The following is a 17,942-nucleotide window of genomic DNA, read 5'->3' as shown; positions in this document are numbered from 1 at the left end:
CATAAGTTTTATATAATGCTAAAGTGATGGCCACTTAGTTTTTGCTTTGTAACAGCTTATAATAAATTGTTGTGCTGTGAGAAATGATGGAAGACAGTTTATAGAGAAAAAACAGACTTTTATGCACTGATGCAGAGTAAAGTGAGCAAAACCACAAGAACTATCTATACAATAACAGCAATATTATAAAGACAATCAGCTTTTAAGGCATTATGTATACTTTTAACAGCAACCAAACACAGTTCCAGAGGATGCTTGGTTAATGAAACATGTTACTTCTCTCTAACAGAAAAGTGATTGACTCAGAGTGCTGGTTTAAGATGCTTACTGTTTTGGATATAGCTAATGCAGTAATTTGTTGTGCTTGACTCTACATATTTGTTACAAGGGTTGTGTTTTTCTTTTCTTTTTCATTGGAGGGCAGGGGAAGGTAGAAAGAGAAGGCATATTTTTATTAATTGGAAAAAAAAATTTAGTTTAAAAATAAAATTGGTCATTCTTTCCCTCCTTTCCCCAAAGAAAAACAGATATCCTCACAGTCTGCCTATAAAAACTAATGCTGTACTTTACTTTGAAAGTAAAAGTGCCTTTTGGCTTGAGCTGTTTGTGATGAAATCATGCCGACTCTGGTGTGAACCCTGCTAAATGGGATGGTTTCACTGCTATCACTTCAACATTCTAGAATTTTCCCAGTAATTGAAGTCGAGATCATTGACCTGTACTTTGCCTCTTCTATTCTCTTCCTCTTGGTGCTTTGTCTCTAAATAGTCATATCCATTACAAGTATATGCCTGAAGGGGCAGCTAGGTGGCGCAGTAGATGGAGCATCGGCCCTGAAGTCAGGAGGACCTGAGTTCAAATACGGCCTCTGACCAAACACTTGACACTTACTAGGTGTGTGACCCTGGGCAAGTCACTTAACCACAATTGCCTAAAAACAGATAAATAAATAAATGAATGAATGAATGAATGAATATCGAGTGTATGCCTGAATGTCACTGAGCATTTCATTCACAATATTTTGCTTCTTCTCCAGAATGGTAGCTGAATGGAGATTATCTCGGGGTGTTGAAGAGCAGACACAAGCTTTCTTCGAAGGCTTCAATGAAATCCTCCCCCAGCAGTACCTGCAGTACTTTGATGCTAAGGAACTAGAGGTGAGAAGCATCTCGCTTTCCTTTGATGACATATAAAGAATTATAGATCCTAGTCCTTAAGAAAGCCAAATTTGTAATTATTTCTGTATAATTGGGCAAACTGAATATCAGTTTGCTCATCTGAAAATGGATTCTTGTTCTGCCTACTTCGCAAGGTTGTCGTAAGGATCAAGTGAATTGAGATAATGTATATGAAGCTCTATTGTAAAATAAATGCTATATATAGGTAAATTCTTTCTAATTTGTAGAGGGTATCCCAAAAGTCTTAGTATGGTTTTTAAACTTTAAATGTTTAAAACTTTTGGGACACTTTGTATAAAGTTTAGGATTAGCAAAGTGCCTGGCACATACATGCTTTTACTGACTAATTGTCTGACTTGCCACCCCTCACACTAGCTATAATTAATATCTTTATGATGTATTGCTTTCCATTCATATTGCACTTTTAGAAGTCACAGATGAACTCTTATTTGCCAAGTCACGGAATTTGAGATTTAGAAGGGACCTCAGCAGCTCTCTAGTCCAGTTATACCTGAAAGCAAACCCAACCATAATATCTCTGACAAATAGCCATCTAGTCTCTGCTTGAACAGTTCCCAGGAGGGGAAACACAGCACCTCTCCAGGCAGTCTATTTCAGTTTGCATAGGTCTAATTGTTAGGAAATGTTTCCTAAACTTGCCTTTTTGTAAATTTTCCCCGCCCCACCCCAGCTCTTCATTCTGCCTTTGGGGCCAAACAGAGTAAATCTAACCTATCTTCACATGACAGCCCTTCAGATTCTAGAAGACAGCTATTATGTCTGCCCTTCATATTCTTTACTCCAAGCTAAATATCCCCAGTTTATTTTTGTATGGACTCATCAACCTGGTTACCTCCTCTAAACACTCTCCACCTTGTCAATATGCCTTATATTATGATGTTACAAACTGAACAAAATTTCCAGATGAAGATTTACAAGGACAAAGTATTAGAGTGACTTTCACCTTATGCCTAGTGACTATGACTGACACGCTGCCTAAAATTGCTTTAGGTCTTTTGGCTTTCGTAACACACTGCTAATTCAATAAGCTTTCAGTCCACTAGGACCCCAAGATCTTTTTTAAATAAACTGCTGTCTTCTGCCTCCTTCATCTTGTATTTGTGAAGTTGAATTTCAGTACATTAATAAAAACATGGCATTGAATTTTATTCAGTTTTCAATTTTAGCTTATTAAACCTAGCCCAACACTCTAGCCTGTTAAGATCTTTTTGGATTCTGCAGTGAGTTACCAGCTTCGTGTCTTCTGCAAAGTAGATCTTACATTTTATCCAAATAGTAGATAAAATTGTTAGTAACACAGTCCCTGGGGTCTGTTGGATATCTGCTGACACAGTGGCATCACACTATAAATAACTCCTCTTTGAGTTACCATCAAGTTATTTCTGAACATATTTGATTGGTCGGTCATCCAGTCCACATTTCCTCATCTTCTCCATAAAAACAGAATGAAATATTTTATCAGAGTTTGTTAAAGTACAGGTGAACTGTATTAACAGCTTTCCCTTCATCTATTAGTTTAGTAACACTGCCAATAAAACAAAAAAGTAATAAAGTGAGTTGTACATGCCCTATTCTCTTTTTAATTTATTATTTATTTATTTATTTGCATGCCCTGTTCTTAAAGAAGCTCTTTGTGATCACCCCTTCCCTTTCTAGATGTTCACCTGCCATATCTTACTGATCCATTTTAGAGTCTTTCCAAGAATCAGCATTCACTGCTGAATAGTGTGTGGGTTATTCTCTTCTTCTTCCTCTTCTTTTTTTTTTCCCCAAATTGAGACATTTGCATTTCCCTGATCTTGTGATACCTCTCCCGTTATCCATATCTCAGGTATCACTGATGAGAGTTCAGCCATTCTGTGTGCCAGTTCTTTTACCACCTGAGGGCATCATTCATCTGAGCTAGGGGACTTGAATCCATCCAGTACAATTGGGTCCTTTCTTACCATCTTCTCATTTATCTCGGACCACACATTTTTGTTTTGCCATTTCTAGTACAGAGGTCTCTTTAGCAAAGAAAAAAGAAGCAAAATAAGACTTGAGTAGCTCAGCCTTTTCTCTGATATTCTTACCCACTGCAAGAAAAGGTTCTGACCCTCCTTTTCCTCATGATATACTAGAGAGACTCCATCTTTTTTTGTACCTCCCTCATCAGCTTCAAATAACTTTTGTTCTTTCTTCTTCCGTGGAATTATTTCCCTTTGTGTCCTCAGAATTTCATTCTTGAGCATCTTCCATTTCCTCTAGGCTGATTATTCCTGCATAATTTTAGTCATGGGAATCCTGTGTGTCCTTTCTCTGAACTCTTTGCAATATACTTTCCACAAATCTAGAATGCATCCTGTGATGCCCAGAGATTCCTTCTTCTTCTGTTACAAACTCCAGGAAGGCATGGTCACTTTCATTATTTACATCCCAACAACCAAGTCCTTCCTGTCAATGAGAATCAGCTAGGATTTCCCTTTGTTGGTTCATCTGACATTTGAAGATGAAGTTATCATAAAGGCAAGTCAAGCAGTTATCAGCTGCTCTCTTTTAGGCAGAGAGAGCTTTTAGAGATATCTGGATAATTCAGAGTCCCCCAACACTACTATTCCTCATCTGTTTCCTCTTTTAATATGCATGTGGTCTGTAATGTGCTCCAGTGACAAAATCACTTCTTTCTACTATTGATCTTTTTTTTTTTTTAAGTGAGGCAGTTGGGTTTAAGATACTTGCCCAGGGTCATACAGTCTCCTATTGATCTTAATCCAGTCCAGTGACTTTTTTCTCAGTCCTTGTACTCCTTGGCCCTTCTGTGACATTTGACATTGTTGACAATCTCCTTAGGATATTGTTCATTTTAGATGCTTATTAAACATCCATTCAAATGATTAGTATAACTGGACTAGGTCCTTTGTGTAAAGTCTTCGATGAGTGGCTTTTTCCTCTGTAGATAAACTTACCTTATATCAAAGGTAGATAATAGTTCCTGGCATATGATTTTAAAACTGAAATCCTTCTGAGTAGATTTAGTGCTTTGAAAGCTAGTAATTATTAAACATTATTAGACTGTCATGTTGAGCTAGTGATTTTCTTTCATACTTTTATTATTGATGGGACCTGATCAAGTATGCTTGTAATGAATCTCTAAAATCCTTGAATAAACCATGTGTTTTCTGTCACCAAAGGTACTTTTGTGTGGAATGCAAGAGATTGATTTAAATGACTGGCAGAGACATGCCATCTACCGACATTATACTAGGACAAGCAAACAAATCATGTGGTTTTGGCAGGTTTGTAGCTGATTTTTTTCACTTTTATTTTTGTCAACAGTTTATAATTTATTAGAAAATGCTACATCATACAGAACACAAGTCACAAAACAAAATACACTGGACTCTGGTTATACTGCAGGCCTCTGGATCCATTCATTTGGAATGGCATCTTATAATAAGGTCCTTATAGGACTTTTGGTAATTCACCCCCTTTTTACAAGGTATAAGATAGAACTAAAATATACTACATTCTTCTATATTGTGATATTATTTGTGTTTTGGGCTGTTGTATAGCTAAAGCATTGTTTACTGTTTGTTATGCCAAAGCTTTTCATTATTAACAAAATTTATGAAGGCTTTGGAATCTTTCTGCAAAATAAATGGCAGAACAAAATCAAAATTTTTGATTTTGAAACAAGAATAGTTTTCCCAAAAAGTTTCTGGGGTGTGTGTGTGTGTGTGTGTGTGTGTGTGTGTGTGTGTGTGTGTGTGTGTATGTATGTGTGTGTGTGTGTGTGTGTGTGTGTATCAGTTCGAATTGAAAATTTTATCAAAAGATTAGTGGAACTTGCATAATGTAAATATTTCTTTGATTAAGGGAATGCTATGTAAATTGTTCTTTTTGAAAGACATTTGGCTGAGCTAAAAGAAAATCCAACTACAAATTAGAAAAGGTTAATTTACAAATGAGTGGCTCCTGATCAAGATTATCATTGGGTAGTAGTTCTCAGGATTGCTAAACTGTGCCGTGCTTCTATCCCAGAAGAAGCAGGAGGGGAAGAGACAGAGTATCTGCCAACCAACTTATCTGTGGCATGTTTCAGCAGCTATCTCTAGGCATCCCAAATATACCCCTGAAAATACAGGGAACATTGTGACAATAGAACAAACCCTTCTGGATCAGGGTTCTCTAAACAACAATTCTTTCATAAAACAAAATCTATACTGAACAGTGTTGCTGTACATATAAATGCCAGGGGGCACTTCTCCATTCTTTTTTCTGCATTTCCCCTGTGTCAGGGAATTGGGGGGAAGGGGTGGGATATTGAATAGGGTCAGGAGTGCTTTGCCTAAGACATTTGCTCCTAACATAGTGGGATCACAGCTAGCTAGTGTCAAAATGCAGCCCCTTTCTCCGTCTCACACTCAGATTGGCAGAAGAGGCCTTTATAGAATCTGAGTTGAAAGGGTCCCTTAGAGGTCATTTAGTCCAACCCAGATTTGAAGCAGGAATCCTTTCTATATAATTTTGATGAGGGGTTATCTAAGTTGTCCTTGAATGCTTCTAGGGCTAAAACTTCTTTGTAGCCTAAAAGTAGTCCCTAAAATATCTCACAGCTGAGAATATTGAGGTAAGAGCGGTCAGAAGCATAGCTCTTATGCCTGATAAATATGTTGTGTGAGACGTCGGCTAGGTAGGAAGTGGTCAGTCCTAGCACTGGCAGTGTTGAAGGAGGTTCTTCAGGATGATTTTTGCCTTACATGTTGCTGTTTTTATGTGTTTGATGTATGATTGTTTGTTGCTTCAAAATAATCATTCCATATGTTTAAAAGTGCTCTTTTTTTAACAGTTTGTGAAAGAAATTGACAATGAGAAGAGAATGAGACTGTTGCAGTTTGTCACTGGCACTTGCAGGTTGCCGGTTGGGGGATTCGCTGACCTCATGGGTACGCAGATATTTCCAATACCAGAAATTGGTAACGCAGAGGGCTCTTTTTATATATAGAGAGAGATAGGTATAGTACATATGTATGTATGTATGTGTATGTATATGTATGTATCTTGTCAGAACTAAAATAGAAAGCAGTAATTCCTTTAGGTAATTTCAATTAACTTGGGTTTGTGTAAAGTCACCCTTTCTATGCATGTTCACTTATGATTTTGAACTGTCACATTTATTTTCATTGTAGGCATTAAACCCAGTATTTCACATCAGTGGGTGAATATGGTAACCCATTTTGTGAAAATTGACTGCTAAAACAATGCAAAGGACTACCATAACCCTAATCCCTAGGAAAAGTATTCAATTCAGAAAGTTCTAATTATTAAATGTCTTTTGTGGACTTTTAACATTATGCCTAGGTACTGCTAGTGAGAGAAGGCGAAATTGAGGAAATAATTAAAGACTTAGAGAAAAAACATGCATGCAAGCAGTGCTATAACAGTACAAGTCATAGGGTGAGAGGGGGCGTCAGTGGCAACCTTAAGGCTTTGAGGTGGAGTGCATGGCAGTAGTGTTGACAGGAACTGGGGAGGAAAGTGAGAAGGGGAGCTTGTTGTTTTTCCCCTATCATTGCACTGCTTTTGTTTAAAAAAAAATTTTATACATTTTGTTTTGACACACAACAAACTTCCCATTCAATGCACCCCCAAAATCCCTTTTTTTTATTCTTGAGAAGCTCATTATTTTTAGGGAATCAAGAAAAATGGTAAATTTGTTTGGGAGCATGCTGAGTTTAGAAAAAAATCATATGACTTTCAAATGAAATTAGATCGTTAAATAAAATCATAAAAATTATGGTTGAATGGAACCCTAGAGATCATCAAATCCAACCTTCATTTTACAGATAAGGAAACTCAACTTTAGAAAGGTTTAGTGACTTTGACTTGCCCAAGGTCACACAGGAAGTAAATTGAACCCAGATCTTTTAATGCTATAGTAGGTGCTTATTGTACATGCTTCTCCCCCACCCAGGGCTAGATTTTGGAGTCATATTCTCATAGAGGTGATCATTGAAAGCATAAGAACAGATCTGCTCTCTAGGGAAGAGGAGAGCAGAAATCAGAAGACTAAGAATGAAGGACATGTGAAGGAGATAGAAGAATGACTCAAAGAGAAGGAAAAGAGTCAGGATGGTATAGTGGGACAGGAGCTATGAAGGGAGACAGTGCTAAAAAGAAGGCTTGGATGCCACAGAGAGGCAGTCACAAGAGAAGGAGAAAGTGGAAAGGCCTCTGGATCTGTTTAAAAAATGACCTTGAGAAAACAGTTTGGGGTGGAAGAGGTAGAAACAAGATTACTGGGAATTAGGGGGAAAATGGATGATGAGGAAAGGAAGATGATGAACACAGATCACTATCTGTAGTCATAGATGGGGACAGGAAAGAGAAATAGGACAGAAGCTAGAAGGAGTAGCAGGGTCAAGCAAGTAATTTTTAAAATAACTCATTTGCTTTGAGACTGGCAAGGGAAAGTTGTCCATGTTTAAAGTCAAATGGGAAGGTGCTAATGGATGGGGAGAGATTAAAGATTGAAAGTCAACAAGCATTTATTAAATGCCCACTGAGTGCCAGGCTCTGGACTAAAATTATCAACTACTAGGCGTAGCTAGGTGGCACAGTGGATAGAGCACCGGCCCTGGATTTAGGAGGACCTGAGTTCAAATGTGACCTCGGACACAGAACACTTTTACTAGCTGTGTGACTGTGGGCAAGTCACTTAAACCCATTGCCTAGGCCCCCCCCCCAATTTTTTATCAACACCTCCAAATCACAGACTTGTGTCATTTTTCATCCTTATCTCTACAACATTTAGCAGGTATCTTGTGTGTCATAGGTCTTTACTCTGTTGAATTGAATTGAATAGAAAATAGCAACATGTCCTTTAGGAGTCTGAAAGTAGTGTGCCCATTAGAGCATAATGGCAAAAACTTAATTTGAGATATCATGGATGTTTGGATTGACATGAATTAACATGGATGTTCATCATCCATAAGAAGGTGGGGTTAGTATTGAGCTTACTGAGATATGATGCTTTTCATTGGGAGGAAGAAAAAACCCCAAATTTCTGAAGCAACTTCGGCCTTGTGCTCTAAGCCTTCTTGGGAAAGGTTGAATAATTCTGGATCTAAACCAAGTTTTGATCACAGTAAATTACCAGAAATTGTGTTGTTTTTTTCCTTTTTCCTTCAGCATTAATACTTCAGTTTTTCCATATATTACATTCCTGTATTTTCTGTTACCAGTTAGGGGACATAATATGTTATCCAAAATGTAGAAAACTGCATAAAGCCTCATTTTCTGTCCAGGCCAGACACACCAAAAATTGATAAATAATTTTTTCTGTCATAGGGAGCAATGGACCACAAAAGTTTTGCATTGAAAAAGTTGGGAAAGAAAATTGGTTACCTAGAAGTCATACCTGGTGAGTAGAATCATTCAGACTAGCATATGCTGATTATTTGTCATAAATGAAGAAATTACACCTACTGAATTATTTCTCAATATGTAGAATTTTAGAGGATACATAATATTTATCACAAAAAATATGGATCTCAGATAGCAGTGTAAAGATTGAAAGATATCAGACGTTCAGTGATTCATACTGACTCCTGAGGACTGATGGTGATACATGCCCCTCCCTCTTCTGGGAAGAGAGGAACTATCAGAATGAGGCATACATTATTAGACATGCTAACATGGCTTGTTTTGTTTAATTATCTTTCCATAAAAGACATTTCTTTTTTTAACATATTTTATTTTTTTCCCCAATTACACGTTAAAACAGATTTTTTTAATGTTTTGAGTTCCAAATTCTATTCCCCTTTCTCCCTTTTCCTGAGGGAGGACAGTTCCAGAGATAGTGGTTTGATATAGGTTATACACATGCAATCATGTAAAATATTTCCACATTAGTCATTCTGTAGAAGACTTGTACCAAAAAAAGAAAGAGGAAAAATAGTATGCTTCAGCCTGTATTCAGACAATATAAGTTCTTTTTCTGGAGGCAGCTAGCATGTTTCATCATGAGTCCTTTGGGAATGTCTTACATCATTGTATTGCTGACAATATCCAAGTCATTCACAGTTCATCGTACAACATTTTGCTGTTACTGTGTACAACGTTCTCTTGGTTCTCCTTACTTCACTTTGCATCAGTTCATGTAAGTCTTTCTAGGTTTTTCTGAAATCATCCTGTTTGTCATTTCTTATAGCACAATAATATTCCATCACTATTACATACCACAACTTGTTCAGCCGTTCCCCTATTGATGGAGATCCCCTCAATTTCCAATTCTTTGATACCACAAAAAGAGCTTCTATAAATATTTTTGTACAAATGGGTTCTTTTCCCTTTTGTTGGATCTCTTTGAGATATAGACTAGCAGTGGTATTTCTGGATCATAGGGTATGCACAGTTTGATTGCCCTTTGAGCATAGTTCCAAATTATTCTCCAGAATGACTGGATCAGTTCACAACTCTACCAACAATGCATTAGTGCCCCACATCCCCTCCAATACTTATCTGTTTCAGCAAGGGACATTTCTAATGGGGATGCTAGTCTTTTGGAAGTAAAAGGTGATTTAAAGAAGAAAACATCAATAAATTATGTACTGAATTTTCAGCTAATGACAATTAAAAAGCAAGACAATAAATCAAACAGGTCAGCAAAATACATTGATGGTGTCTGACAGAATATGTAATGTATCACACCCATCATCTCTCCTCCTTCCTCCTCTCCCTCTGTTAATCATAAACTTTTAAGACTGGGAAAGTTCCTTAGAGGACAATCCAGGTCCTGGTGCCAAAGCACTGGGTCTAGACTGAAGTTTCCAGATAGAAATGCCATTGTTAATTACATCAATTTGCTGTTCCTAACAGAGACAACCTCTTCCACATGGTAGACAAGAAAACTTATAATGAAGGCATGCAATTCATCAAGAATGCTAGTCTGCCCCCCTCTTATTACATTGTCTCTGCTCTGTGTATTCTGATATCTGTACCTATTCATTACATTATCTCCCATATTAGAATGGTAACTCCTTGACGGCAAGCACTATTTTTACTTTTCTTTGTGATCTCCTTTAGATGGCCTTTAGAGAAAGAAGTGCCTTATCTATTTAAGTCCTTGATAAATGCTTGTTGGTTACCACCTCTGTGCTAGGCATATTTATTTCCGGTGCTAACAGTCCCTCAAGAGTCTATATTTTACTGTAGGGATACATGTATTCTGATAAGTTAATACAAAGTAATCTGAGGAGGGAGAAAAGACTAAAACCTGAAGCGATCATGTAAAACTTTACTGTCTTCTTTCTCTGGCAGCAACTAAGCCCCTCAGGTAAAACATTTTGTTAGTTTCTTTGTTGTTTTTCCTTATGAGTTTGCTTCCCTCATACTGATAATTCTTTCTTTTAGTTTCAACCGCTTGGATCTACCACCCTACAAGAGCTATGAACAACTGAAGGAAAAACTGTTATTTGCTATTGAGGAAACAGAAGGATTTGGACAAGAGTAACCTCTGAGAATTTGCACCCCTGAAGGACATGAATTCATTTGCAATGTTTGTCCTTCACCTCTTCTGCTTGTTGCACATCTTGTAAATTGGACTCTGACTGTTTTAAAGAGTTATTTGTGTGTAAGTAAATTAATGTTATCATTGCGATTGATGCCCTAGTAATTCTGGATTTCTACCGAGCCCTTGCAGAAATAAGATCTTCAAGTGACATGGCTACAGATGAAATCTGACTTAACTCGAGAGTTAACACAACAATGACACCCGCCTTGTTTACTCAACAAGAATGTTTCTGTAACCTTTTATTTGGTCAGATCTTTCCTTTGGAGGTAGATTTTTCTTTGGGGGAGCTGCAGACATTCTGGAAAGTCCCTTTATAGCTGCAACGTGCAGGTTCTTCATCTTAAGCCTCTTGGTAAAGAGGGATTATCAGTTCAAGCTTAAGCCAGCTCCCAGGGTACCAGAAGCAAGCATCCAGCTCATGTGCCTATTCTCACTGCAGCTCGGCCTGACTGTTCTCCATTTTGCATCATTTTGATTGTTACTTCTGGGAGTGATTCAGAACTCTCACATTTGTTCACAAATACCTTCTGCCATCCAGTGCCACTTCAAAAATGAATTCAGACAGAACTAAATCCCAGCCTGCACATGATACTATTAAGTTTGTCTCCTCATTGGGATTTTCATGTTAGTGCAAATGCTCAACTTTCCAGGCATCGCTAACACTGTAAGAAAGTGGCTGGGGAATAGGATGGATTGTTCACATTGGCTGTGTACATGAGACAGGTCTGGTAAGCTTGACTACAAGCAATTTAATTGAGGACAGAGCAAACAGAGGGAAGGAGCATTCAGAGAGGTGCTAGGTAGCCAAACAAAATCCCTCTATAAACACCACGGTTGTCTACTGTTTGCAAAAGTTCACCTGGAATTGAAATAGGTTAGGTTGTATATGTCCAATTTGATTTTTACCGATTCATGTTCATGGTGGAAAAGGAGAGATGTTCTATCTCTTGACTTTTGTTAGGCTTGACCTTTGCAATTGTGTCATATTCAGATAATTCCTTTTTTTTTAAACATTTAAGTGGTGTTGAACAAGCCACATTATACGTTGTTTACCTTCTAATTCAAACTATACAAATGTAAAACATCTCCACAAATTATATCTTCATTTTGGGGGAAACTTGAGGTTTTTTTTTTAAATGAATTGCTTGAAGAATGTCCATCTGTGTGTTTACTCAGTTACCTGTGAAATGTTCCCTGTCTGTATTCAGACGGATCATTTGCCCATCATATGTTAGGGTAGTCATTTTGGTTCTTTGTTGTGCCTGAGCTTAGTTGAATTACTACTTTTGCTTTAAAATTAAGCAGTTTTTAATTTCTGTTTTCCGTTAATATTTAAGTTTAGACTTGATTTTTGCTAATTATTGCACTTTGGGTCTTTTATATATATGTATGTATATATGTATGTGTGTGTGTGTGTGTTGTCTTTCCTCATTGTGCCCCCATGGAGTCTGTCTGGGGATCAATTGCAGTTGGGATGGAGCCTAAGGTGTAAGTGGTGCTTGTCAGAAAATGAATATAGCCCCACTTGCAAGAAAACATTTTTGTTTCTTCCACAGTTGAATCTTGGAGCAAAAAACAAAAAACTGTTAAGATATTAAGCATACTTAGGCTCTAAGACACTAAAATCTTAAAACAGAGATTTCATATGAGTAACTAGGCTGCCTTGTCCAGTGATTGCCTGTCAGTATAAAAAGGAAAAGAGACTCTCCCAATCCTGTTTGATTTTATTATTTTATTTTTACACATCCCTTGCATATAATATATCCCAAGAAATGCAGTGTGATTTCCTAAAGCCATGGCTGATTTTAAAGCAGAGACTTGCCATTTTTTCCTGTTGCGAGGATATGAGACAGTCTTTTTTTTTTAAATATAAATTTATTTATTTTTAGTTTTCAGTATTCACTTCCACAAGTTTTTGAGTTCCAAATTTCTCACCCCTCCCCCCACCCCAAGATGGCATGCATTCTGAATACCCCTTCCCCTGGTCTGCCTTCTCTTCTCTCTCTCCCCCCTCCCTTCTCTTATCCCCTTCCCCTTCTATTTTCCTGTAGAGCAGGATAGACTTCTGTACCCCATTTCCTGTATTTATTTCCCAAATGCATGTGAAAATGTTTTTTTTTAAAACATGTGTTTTTAAAACTTTTGAGTTCCAAATTTTCTCCCTTCCTCCCTCCCCACCCACCCTCATTGAAAAGGCAAGCAACTCAATATAGGTTGTACATGTGCAGTTATGCAAAACACTTCCTCAGTAGACATGTTGTGAAAAACTAACTCTATTTCCCTTAATCCTATCCTGCCCTCCCATTTATTCTATTCTTTCTTTTGACCCTGTCCCTCCTCAGAAGTATTTGCTTCTGATTACCCTCTTTCCCAATCTGCCCTGCTCTCTATCACCCCCTGTTCTCTTGTCCCCTTCTCCCCCTATTTTCCTGTAGGGTAAGACAGATTTCCATACCCAATTGAATGTGTGTGTTATTCTCGATATGAGACAGTCTTACTGAGTAAATAATTACCAGCTACCCAAATATGACCAATTTTTTGCAATATGTGAAGGGCTCTGGAGGAAATGAAGCCTTATAAAGATTTCCTGGTGAGGTGAATTATCATAATGAAATTTAGTTACCTAAGAGACTTACGAGAGAGATTTACAAAATTAAGTGAGATAATGTAAGAAAGAAGACTTTTTTTGTTCTACATAATGCATCATGATTCATCTACAGACATAGAAATATTGTGTTAAAATGTATAAATATCACCCAAGAGGCTTTCTGCCCTATATTTTTAAGATACAGAATAGTTATATTTGAAATAGCCATAGCCCTAGTTCTATAGGGTTTGGCTGTTAAATATTTTTATGGATGAAATGTTTAGTTCCAGAAAAGGCAAATGCTTGTATATATTTTTGCAGCCTGGGGGTCTCCCTTAATTCCATTTCTTCCTTTAATTTAAGTGGCCACATGTATATGTCTTTCCTGCTGTACAAGGGAACTGGGGGCTGGATATCCCAAGAACCAGAGGTTATGTGAAAATACTGCAGATATACAGGAAATACAGATACCTACCAAATGACACCTTACATTTGGGTCCAAACTAAACATTTGAAAATAGATTTGTTGTTAAGTGTTTAGATTTCTTAAATCTTAACTAAAAATGCTTTTAGAAAGTCCACTTTCTTTGTAAGCATTGTAAATGCTAACAAATCCTGTTAATTTTTTACCGCATGTTATATTGAAATAAAAAGGAAGTAAAATAAGCAGTTGGTGCATTCTTCTGCTTGGTATGGGAAACTGGGGAGCACGGCGAAATTTTTAGTAGAAGTTATCAAAATATAGTGGTTTTAAAACATCATGTAAACCAAATAAACTACTGTTCTTATATGAGTTTGTGTCAGAATACCAAGACTCTTAAGTATGTAGGACTTCAAAGAACCCTATTAGAATTCTGTTTAGCTTTCAGATTTTAATTTCATACCAATGGATTTTGACCAATTAATGACAAGCCTTACCTTTTATTTATTTGACAGGGAATTTTTAATCCATGACCAGGACATGCCCCCAGGAGAGTCATATGAAAGCCCCAGTATGTGTGTTTCAGTTGAACAAACAAAAATTATATCCTTTTATAATTAGCCAGTTAATAATTGGAAATACCATCATATGCTTTTATTCATTTCTAATGAACCAAGGAGATAATACTTCTCTCTCTTAATTTTGTCCTATCTCAATTTTGATGTATTTTTCCTTTTCTTTCTGATAACTCTTATGTTAATGTCACCTCTTTTGTAAAATCAGTAAATTTGGGGAGATTCTAATTTAAAGGTTTGTTTTTTCCTCCAAAATTCTAGTATGTATGTATGCTTTCACTAACTAATCAGGGAACAGCAGCACTGGATTATACAATATTGTATTGGAATTTCACTCTTGAATTTTACTTCGACTGTAATTTCAAACACTCAGGTAACTGTAAAAGTATCTCAGCAAGTCAAGCACTTTTATAAAGTTCCTTAAAGAGCTGGCTCATTTTTTTTCCCCACAAAGTGTAAGTCTGAATTTGTAATTAAACTTCTTTTGGTCCTTCACTTGGAATTTTTTGTTAGTCATGGGTAAGGGTCACTGCTCACCTTCTGCAGGATCAGGTCCTTCAGGTAGTTTTATGACCACACTAGTGATCTGGTTTTGCCTGTTCACAATAAATACACACAGAAGGAAGAATACATTTGTCTTCCCTAATTAGCGTTACTGTGTATCATTCTATAATACAAGATTGCTTGAGTCTAAGAATTAAGGGTAAAAACATCAAAGGCTACTAATGAGATGGGCTGGTGCTGACTTTTCCACTGTTTTCCTCAAATTATTAACATTTCCATAGTCCCTCACAGTTTACAGAGCATTATCACTAGGGTGGTAGGTAGTTCAAAGATAATTACCCCCATTTGACAGATGAGGAAACTAAGGCTTAAATGGATGTGTCTCATTTTAGAAGCAGAGTTCAGGGTTCAACATCAGTCTCCCTACTTTTAAGTCCATTTGCTACACGAATGCTTCAGTGAGACATGACCACTTAACACAGAATGACCACCTTTCAGCCTGGAGCTTCCTTCTTTTGAGTTTGGAAAGTAAATGTTAAAGTTTCTGAATTTTAATTGTGTCTTCAAGGATATAGGAGTTAGAACAAGTCAGTCCAAAAAAATGATGGTATCTGTACCTTTTCAAGATCTAATAAATGAGACAGCAGATAATCTCTACTAAACCCACCCTTATGCATAATTGCTTCACATACCATCTCCTGCAAGGGACTCTAAATTTTAGTCTGGCGTAAAGAGACTTCCAACTGGAGGTCTACATTTGACTAACATTGAATAAGCACCTACAGAAGAATTTACTAGACACTAGGGGAGATACCAAAAGAAGATAATCCTTCAAGAGATGGTAGGGAGGGTAATATACACAGATTACTATAAAATGAATGTGGATCCTAAATGCATACAACACAATTAATAGCACTTATACAGCACTTTTTAAGGTTTGCAAAATGCTTTGTATTTTGTCTTCATGACAACCAGTGCTATTATCCCCATTTTACAGATGGGGAAATTGAGGCAGATCACAGTTAAGTGACTTGCCCAGAGTCGCACAGCTAGTAAGTGTCTGAGGCTAGATTTAAACTTGGGTCCAGACTCTGAAGTCTAGTACTCTATCCACTGGGTCACCTCGCTGCCTCTGATGCATGTGATCTCTAAGAGCTTTGTGAGGTCCCTGAAGAAAGGATTATTCCTGGATATCAGGAAAGGTCTTCTGGAGGAGATAGCATTTCACGTGGGTACTGATGGAAAGGAGGCAGTCGGATGTGGTAGAAAAATGTCTAGGTTTGGAGTCACGTGACCTGGCTTTGAAACCCAGTTCTAATAATGACTTACCTGTGTGACAGTGGGGAAATCACCTTGCCTTTCTGGGCCTTAGTTTTCTCATCTGTAAATTGAAGGGGTTGGACTAGGAAGACCAACAGCCCCTTCAGCTCTGATCCTGTGTGGTCTCCAGATGGCAGCGGCAGGGAGGTGGAGTGGGGGGAGGGGGAGAGACAGAGAGCATTTCAGGCACAAGGGAAGGCTAGAAAGGCAGGATGGTGCACGAGGGAGAAGGTTTTAACTACCTTTATGTGGTAGGGAGCAAGGACTCGTTGAAAGTTTGACAAATGGAGGTGACATCCTCCTCTACTATGATCAGATATGTACATGAGGAAGGGCAGAGTATTGGATGGACTGAAGATGGAAATAACTAGCAGCAAGAATCATTAGGTTATTGAAGTAGCCTAGGAGGTGATAAGGGCCTGAACTAGAATGGTGGCCTTAGGAATGGAAAGGTTGGGGCAGGGGGTAAGAGGGAAACAGCTTCTCTTTGGGGGAAGCCTATGCACCATAGACTCTTTATAAACAGTCAGAAGTCACCTCAGGAGCCATCATCCAACCCTAGAGCTCCCCCTGCCCCCAGACCTCTTCTGTACCCCTGTCGTTCTACCTTTTCTACCTTGTATTATTTGTGCACCAAATTCTCCCCAGCCCCAGTGGAATGTAAACTCCTTGACAGCAGAGTGTGTTGCTTTTCATTCTTCTTATTATACACAATGCCTAACTGTGCTTTGCATATTCCAAAAATCTGGATCATGGATTTAAAGTGACAGGACACCTCAGAGACCATTTAGGCCAAGCTCCTCATTTTAAAGATGAGTGAGTAAAGGACTTTCCCAAGATCACACAAGTGGCAAGTAGCAGAACCAGGGCTTACAATTCACCTTTAACAAATACAAACCCTGACAGACTCATATCTCTTCTAAAACATGCCTAATAAATGGTCATCTGGCCACTGTGTGAAAACCTCCAGGGATGGGGAATTCACCAGCTCTGCTCAGGACACCCATCATTCCAGTTTTCCTTATATGGAGCTGGCTGATAATCTACCTCTTCAGCTTCCACCTGTCACTCTTGATTTTGCCCTCTGTCTCTGAGCAAAATAAATCTAGTCATCTGCACTGCAGAGGCTGTGAAACAGCAATCATGTTGTGTAGGCATCATCTTCTCTGCTCCAGTTCCTTTAATACTCTCCCCACCCATTTCACTGTCTTGGTTGCCCTCTTCTATATACTCACTGTCATCCCTAAAATAATATACAAAAGTTCAACATGACACACCAGGTGTGGCCTAATCAGGGTAGAGGACAAGAAGATTTTTTTATTATTTTGTTTTGGACACTACATTTTTATTGACATAACTGCTGTTCAGTCTTTTCAGTTGTGTCTGACTCTTCCTGACCCCATTTGGGGTTTTCTTCGCAAAGATACTGGAGTGGTTTGCCATTTCCTTCTCCAGCTCATTTTACAGATGAGGAAACTGAGGCAAACAGGGTTAAGTGACTTGTCCAGGGTCACACATCTAATAGTGTGTGAGGCCAAATTTGAATGCAAGAAAATGAGTCTTCCTGACTCCAGGCCCAGCACGCTATCCACTGCAACTCCTCGTTGCCCCTTTTATTAATATAGTACCAAGATTATAGTACCTTTTTTTAGCTGCCATATCACTTACTAGCTCTTTAAGCTTATAATCCACTAAAACCCCTCATATCATTTCCCCCATGAACTACTGCCCAGCTACATCTCTACTATGTTTTTCAATTAATTTTTTGAACTCAAGTCTAGGA

The 17,942-nt window shown here is 37.9% G+C and overlaps 1 protein-coding gene across 2 annotated transcripts in view; it reads left to right on the top strand.

Annotated features, from left to right (window-relative positions):
- Nucleotides 1-14,830, top strand: part of ITCH (itchy E3 ubiquitin protein ligase) — a 150,355-nt gene extending 135,525 nt beyond the window's left edge. The window contains exons 20-25 of one of the 2 annotated variants that reach the window (XR_002326840.2): nt 1,037-1,157; nt 4,370-4,474; nt 6,028-6,124; nt 8,529-8,601; nt 10,593-10,812; nt 14,276-14,830. Coding sequence is in view for 1 of the 2 variants with exons in the window: in XM_020998549.2 (XP_020854208.1) it covers nt 1,037-1,157; nt 4,370-4,474; nt 6,028-6,124; nt 8,529-8,601; nt 10,593-10,692 (496 nt within the window). In the remaining variant the exon portion in view is untranslated. Of the gene's footprint in view, nt 1-1,036; nt 1,158-4,369; nt 4,475-6,027; nt 6,125-8,528; nt 8,602-10,592 lie in introns of both variants that reach the window. The other variant, XM_020998549.2, reaches the window with a different exon arrangement.
- Nucleotides 14,831-17,942: the final 3,112 nt, after the last annotated feature.

This window comes from Phascolarctos cinereus, unplaced genomic scaffold, assembly GCF_003287225.1.
Source record: "Phascolarctos cinereus isolate Bilbo 61053 unplaced genomic scaffold, phaCin_HiC Scaffold_2;HRSCAF=192, whole genome shotgun sequence".
Taxonomy (NCBI): domain Eukaryota; kingdom Metazoa; phylum Chordata; class Mammalia; order Diprotodontia; family Phascolarctidae; genus Phascolarctos; species Phascolarctos cinereus.
This window is presented reverse-complemented; position numbering and strand designations above follow the sequence as displayed.